Genomic DNA, 6,799 nt, shown 5'->3' on the forward strand with positions numbered 1-6,799 from the left:
ATATTCCAGTCGAATAAAATATTGATCATGTCATTTCTTGGAAAATATGCTTAATTGTGGTACAACTCTGGTAAGATCAGAGATATATACTTATATGGATCAGTTTCCAATTCTGTAGCCTGAAACAGTGTCACAGCACTGCAGCTTTGTTACTGTTTTGTTCATTTTTATTTGTCTCTCTTTTCAGATGACCAATAACCTGAAAAAAAGGAAAAGAAATATATATTATTTTCTGTCTGACAGTGAGGCAAAAAAAAAAAAACATGCATCAGCGATACCCAACCACTGTGCTGCGGCACATTACTCTGCCAGCAGTCATCATCGGGTATGCCGCGAAAAATTCCATTAAATCGCTCCAAAGAGTGTATCTATGTTCATGTTTCTTTGACAGCGACATATAGTGACAGACAGAACAATTAAATGTTTTTCCACTTGATGTCAGAAGGTATAATTAACCTGTGTAGCCATCATGACTTAAATAAAGTGACATTTTTTTTCAATGACAATGCATGCCTTGGCTTAAAAAAGGACATAAAAGACATTATGAAATGGAAAGCACTAGAAAAAAAACGAAATGGTTTTCCATTTTCTACACAAGTCATTTGAAAAGCTACACCTCCACCTCCACACCTGGGACAGGAGGAAAACAGAAGAACCCCTGCTCAAAGTTTAGCGGATTTAGAGGAGGCTATACCCATCATCTTGGAGGCGTCGTTAGCTGAGGTCAGCCAAGATCCGCCGTCCGCCACCAGGATGGCTCCGGTCACGTAGGACGAGGCCCGGCTGGCTAAGAAAAGTGTGCAGTGGGCCATCTCCGTCTTGTTGCCTGATCGCTGCAAAGGAATGGACTGGAACAGACCAGCGGCCTCCCCTCTCGGACCACCTTAGAGAAAAAAAGAAAGTGTTTTCCACCACTGTTATTTTAATGAAGACACAACAGATTTTTTTTTTAATGAACATTGATTAAAATCGAAAATCTATTTTTTTTTGGGTGTGTGTGAATCTTTATTTTAAGTTTCTATAGAATAATGCAATTTGTTGTTTTTTTTTTACCCAGTCTGCGGAAGCCCTCTGTGCCAGAGATGGGACCGGGGGCCACAGCATTCACTCTCACCCCACTGGGTCCCCACTCCACAGCCAAATGCTTGGTCATGGCATCTAGGAATAGGAGAAAATATAGAAGAGGGTTAAAATTCTTAAAGCTGTCAATTATAAACAAATCTTACCATTTGCAGCCTTGGCAGATCCAGCGTGCACCTGCAGCGCTTGTCCCTTGTATCCAAGTGTTGCCGAAATGTTGACAATGTTGCCTCCATGATCCTGAAAATGAGTAAAAACAAATAAGTCTCTCAAAATATATGAACTGCTCGTGCAATTTTGCTTGGATGCAATCTGCCTTGTACGTGTGATGTGTACTGACTTGGGTAGGGCTGAATAAAAATATACATTTGAATTGCATCCTTGACCTGGCAACGGCAATTTGAATCTAGATATTTACTGCCCTCTTGTGGTGACTTACTGTACCTTGAACCACTTCTCGTACACAACTTTGCTGGTGTTGAACGTTCCCATGGTGTCAATCTCCAGAACCGTCTTGAAGGCGTTGAAGGAAAGAACAGCGGCAGGACACAGGAAGTTGCCGGCAGCATCTGTCAGAAGACTGAATCTTATTTTGCGTTACGTCAGAGAAGCATCGGTGACCTTTCGCCGACGCCGTCTTCCCCAGCGACACAATCTTTTGCTGTGGACTCAAGGGCTCTTGGCATGAAGAGATAAAACAAAAGTTGATGATTAAGCCCAAAATCTGTCACACTTGATCTTTGGCCGTTTATCTGCATGCATGCAACGTTTTATTTTTCACATTATTTACATTAATGGTATTAAATAATTGGTTGCTTAATTTAAAGACCTTAAGAGTGACTCCGCTTCCACTTTTGTTTTTTCGACTTACTGTTAACAAGGATGTCGATGTGGCCCATTTCTTTGAGGGTCTCATCCACAGCCGCTGAAATGCTCTCAGGCTGCCTCACGTCCAAGCACAACGGGAGACAGCGTCGTCCTGAAACGGTAGACAGCTTCTTCGCCGCCTGGAGGAGACACCAAATGCTAATCGGATTCTCCAAGACTGACAACTTGGCAAAGATAATCAAAAGAAAATCAAAACCTCAGTGAGCTTTTCTTTGTTCCTGCTGGCAATCACCGTGTCACAGCCATGTCTGAAAGAAGAGACAAATAAAAACATGAGGGGATTTCCACTATCAGGGTCATATAACGCCACTGTATTGTTACTTTTGTTCACTTATTCAAATTCAAAATGCAATTAGAATATTCCAGAAAAGTTTATTTTGGTATTTCAATACAAAATCTTGAACTCATATCATTAAATAGATTCCACAGAAGATGCCAACTAGTTTCCTCACCTCATGAAGATTTCTGCAATCCGTAGTCCAATTCCTGACCCGCCACCCGTGATAAGTGCTACCTGATCCCTGAAAATGCATAGACTTGAAAGTCACTTCATGTCATTACTACCACGTCAGATTTCTAGTGTTTAGAAATGTGATCATTCTAACCCACATGCAGACGGCGAATGTCCAATGCAGTGACTTACTTGAGTAAGTCTGGGCTGTAGATGTGAGTGTATGAAGTCAGGCAGTCATCGGAAGCAATGTCTTCAGGTAGCACATCACAAACTCGCTGTGGCTCTGCCATCCTAGTCAAGAAATATGGAAAGGGCTTTCATCACACATGGCACAGATGCATTTATGTACACACACGATGATGTTCTGTAAAATCCAGTATTAAGGATCAAACACGGCGTGTTGATAAAATCTCAGTTTTGACAAACTGTTTGGAATCAATCTGACATAGAAGCAACGTAATAAAAGCAATGTTATTGAAAAACAACCACTAAACACACAGAACAAATCTTATTGACATATTTGGTGAACTGCTTTTGTAATGCTGTACATTTTTACGAGATTAAATACACACGATTACATTGACAGCACGGTCATCTGAAATCAAATGGACATTTACAGTCGCGCAGAATGCTATTTTTGTACAAAGAGATGACACATTTTTATGTTAGCATCTGATGCTGAGCTTTTGCTATGAAAGTCATGTAGCTAACTGTAGCCTATGTTTTCGTTACCTTTCGAAGAACAAATTGGTCAAGAACACCGAAAAAGAAATTTGAAAGCAATTTCCGAAACAAATGATCGAGCTTACTCGACCAATGTGGCTTTTGTACGCGTCCTTTACTTGTGAAGTTGGAGTAGTTGTTTGTACCTTGGACACTAATTTTCAGACGCTGTCTGCGGAGCATCATGGGAATTGAAGTTTTGCAGGATTATGTTTCAAATACGATAGTCAAATTCAAATGTATTCGTTTGCATTGTTTCTCTGATTGAGTAATTTGTAAAGAACTATGTCAATATATTTAACGTGAATATCACGTTTTATTTTATTGACTAGTTGGTTAATAAATTATCCAGTATTTACATTACAATGACCGCTAGATGGCGATGTTGTTTAAGATATTACCGAATCGTCACAATGAAGTGGGTGCGGGGGGGTCACGGGCGCCGTTTTTTGAGCACCCCCAAATTAAGCCCTGCTTCCACAAGCATCCCAATACTGTATGCCATATTAATTTATAAAGTTGCCATTTGAATGAGATAAAAAGCATACTTGTACCATAAATTCCCAATGAAGTCTTTCAAAAACTGCCCCAGAATATCACGAGACAGGCAACAATAACATTAATATCTCTTGTGGAGATTTTGGAGACAAACACCGTGCCGCAGCTGCGGATTTGCACGCACTGTAGATAATTTAATTCCAACACTGTCTGCATTTTATACATGACTCACTCGTTTGTTAGATTTCATTTTTAAGAGAAACTTGCTCGAAGAAATCATAGGAGCATAAAGGCATGTGGCCAAAAATATATTTACTTAAATCAGTTGCGACTGAGCCCTGTCCCTTGCCGCTGCCAGGCCGAGGCAGTAGATCAGACGCGCTACGACCCCACAGCTCCAACAACTGGTCCTGGGTTTTGTCCATGTGTCTGTTGACTTGGTGCTGGCAGGTCAGTGTGGCAGGAATTGCTGGACTGTCCTTGGTCCTCCTTCAGACCTACCAGCTTGCTGCTGATCTCCCACAGCCTGCGAGCCGCCTCCTCATCCATGGCCTGGGGAGCTGGCTCCTTTTCTGTCAAAACGTCGTAGTAGCGCCCCGTCATCCCCTCCAGCTCTTCGGCTACGGCCAGGTAGATGCTGGGCTGGGCTCCCAACTCGGGGTTCTTCACCAGCAATGAGAAAAGGGGACCTGGGGAGCAAGCGTGATTTGAATTTGTAAATGAATACACAAACATGGAAGAAAAAAAAACATGAGCAGTGCTGGTGTGTTCATTTTGGAGAGAAGAGACCATGTCTTGGCAACTGACGACTGCACGCCCTCATGCATTTGTAATTTTCAAAAGTCCTGGTGGATTTATCTCATTGAATAATCAAATTATTGCATTTATTTAAACAAATTATTACAATTACAATTATATATTGACATCAATTTACTGTAAATAACAGTGGTCAATAGCAAATTTTAATCAGAGATTTCCCCAATTTTTGTCTTTACTTTTTTCAAGCACATAAGGTTTTTGAGACGATTTTTAAAAAAATTTGACCTACCGGTATATTGCGGTTCATCTGAATTATTGATAATCCTAAAATATTTTTTTTTGTGGGTGATGTCTTGATAGATTAAGGATTCAAAATGTAAAATGCTTTTTCATCTTTCAATAATAATTCCGCTGTACTCACTGAGCACGGTGGTGGAAAATTGGGACTGGTGCAGACCAGTGTGCCTGCCAAGCTCAGTGGAAACAACACCGGGGTGCACAGCATTCACGGTCACGCCTGTGCCTGTCACATATAAAAACAAACATTAGAGAAGTTAGCGGTAATTTAAAAGTGTATTCCTACTTTCGGCTCGCCCTGTAAATCAGAACAAAACAATAAAAACTGTACTCCCTCCCACACATGTCACTTAACTTGCCTTGTAAACGCTTGGCCAGCTCTCTGGTAAAGAGAACGTTGGCAAGCTTGCTCTGACAGTACGCTTGCTTGGTATCAAACTTTTTGCTTTCCCAGTTCAGGTCTTCAAAGTCCATCTTTCCAACAAGGTGGGCGAGCGAGGCCAAGTTGATCACTCTGCTGGGGGCGGATTCTTTTAAGCGATCCAGCAGGAGATTGGTCAATAAAAAGTGGCCTGGAGGTGGGCAGAAGAAAATATTTGTCATTTCTCGTGGAGAATCATTCTCGTGGGTTTTGATTCAAAATAGAATACACCCTCGCGTTTGGGTGGCTATTGTGTCATGTCCATCCATCTATGAATTTTCTCCTTTCAACTTAACATAAAGAAAGATGAGGCGTACTTGAGGCATATTTTAAACAATCACACGCGCGTGTACCTAAGTGGTTAACTCCAAACTGCATGTCAAAGCCATCCTCTGTTTTCCAGGCAGGACATCTCATGACCCCCGCATTGTTTATTAGCACATCCACCCGCTGTTCCTCTGCAAGGAAATATTATTTTTATGAAAGTAGCACCTTTTCCTACAGCATGGAGCTGCGGTGAAAACAAGATTGTGTAACATGTTTTTTTTTTTTTCATGAACTTACTTTCTTTGATCCTCTCGGCAAACTCGCGTATGGATTTCATGGAGGCCAAGTCAAGGTGGCAGGCGTAAACATGAGGATTTAACGTGTTGCCTCGGATTTCTTTGGCGGCCGCCTCGCACTTCTCCATGTCTCGACATCCCATAATGATACGACCCCCTAACCATGAAGAGAAGTAAGGGGGAGAAGTAATAGATTCTTTAAACACTCGGTTTTTAATGGGGGATTCCATTATTGTGGATTTTTTGCAGCGGGCCTTGGTCTCTAATTCCAAATATCATCATGTTTACACACCTCTCTGGGCCAGTTCCCGCGCCGTCTCTTTGCCGATCCCTGTGTTGGCCCCTGTGATAACAACCGTCTTCCCATTTAGCTTGGCTTTGCTAGGACACCGACCCCCAGTCACGTGGTTCCTGTGAAAGTAAATCAAATCAAAATTTCAGGTAGACTGAGGAAAAGTGTGATCGGAAATCAATAGATGATTTTTTAAATGAAGTCATATTATGAGGTCAGGGATAATTGGTAAGCAGTTGTTCCTTTTGAGATCCCAGTTGGGATCATGTCCTTTTCCTCTGATATAATGCATGAACGTAAGACCAAATAAAATTGCTATTCAAATTTATACACAGTATTAAAAATCTATTCAATTAAGTTTAGTCGACTAGAATGTGTTTGACTTGGTTTGATGGACAGAAGGAACATAACTGTCTCAACAGGAAAACAAAAAAAAACAGACGAAACCACGTGTACAGTATATACAGTAAGCCACAACAAACACTGTTATGTACAGTACAGTCTATTAAACAGCGCTTATTCAAGAGCTACTCACTTCACCAAGACGGCACATCCAATAACAGTTCCAAAGACAGAAACAGGCAAGACATATTTCCTCATTGTGTATAAACTAACGCTAAATGAAACGTTTCGTGGGGGTACGGTAAAACGAACAGTGCAAGGTTATGGTCGCTTACTAATTACGTCACTGCGTTGCTTGGCATTCTGGGAAAGATAGTCTGGATCCAGGAAGGGACTTTCAAAAAGGGCAAATAATAATAATCATCATCATAATAATGAATTAAACTTTGAATGAAAACAAAAATAAACAAATGCACTGGACT

The 6,799-nt window shown here is 41.1% G+C and overlaps 2 protein-coding genes across 6 annotated transcripts; both read right to left on the reverse strand.

The window, feature by feature from the left end:
* Positions 1-105: 105 nt before the first annotated feature.
* Positions 106-4,294, reverse strand: decr2 (2,4-dienoyl CoA reductase 2, peroxisomal). Of its 5 annotated transcripts, none has more exons than XM_052071737.1 (10): positions 4,145-4,294; positions 2,612-2,713; positions 2,421-2,489; positions 2,165-2,216; positions 1,952-2,087; positions 1,525-1,649; positions 1,227-1,320; positions 1,054-1,158; positions 695-883; positions 106-199 (listed from the first exon to the last, which is right to left on the reverse strand). In XM_052071737.1, exons 1-10 carry the CDS (start codon positions 4,186-4,188, stop codon positions 168-170), a joined length of 948 nt encoding a protein of 315 aa, XP_051927697.1. In that variant the 5' UTR covers positions 4,189-4,294; the 3' UTR covers positions 106-167. The 5 variants fall into 5 exon arrangements, with proteins under 5 accessions (XP_051927697.1, XP_051927701.1, XP_051927698.1 ...); XM_052071741.1 differs by lacking the exon at positions 4,145-4,294 and adding an exon at positions 3,960-4,107; XM_052071738.1 differs by lacking the exon at positions 4,145-4,294 and adding an exon at positions 3,232-3,356.
* Positions 4,025-6,678, reverse strand: LOC127604574 (retinol dehydrogenase 13-like). The gene is made up of 7 exons (XM_052071732.1): positions 6,511-6,678; positions 5,976-6,094; positions 5,685-5,840; positions 5,474-5,578; positions 5,059-5,271; positions 4,824-4,925; positions 4,025-4,332 (listed from the first exon to the last, which is right to left on the reverse strand). Exons 1-7 carry the CDS (start codon positions 6,573-6,575, stop codon positions 4,025-4,027), a joined length of 1,068 nt encoding a protein of 355 aa, XP_051927692.1. The 5' UTR covers positions 6,576-6,678.
* Between the last annotated feature and the right edge of the window lie 121 nt (positions 6,679-6,799).

Source organism: Hippocampus zosterae, chromosome 7 (genome assembly GCF_025434085.1).
Source record: "Hippocampus zosterae strain Florida chromosome 7, ASM2543408v3, whole genome shotgun sequence".
In the NCBI taxonomy this organism is placed as follows: domain Eukaryota; kingdom Metazoa; phylum Chordata; class Actinopteri; order Syngnathiformes; family Syngnathidae; genus Hippocampus; species Hippocampus zosterae.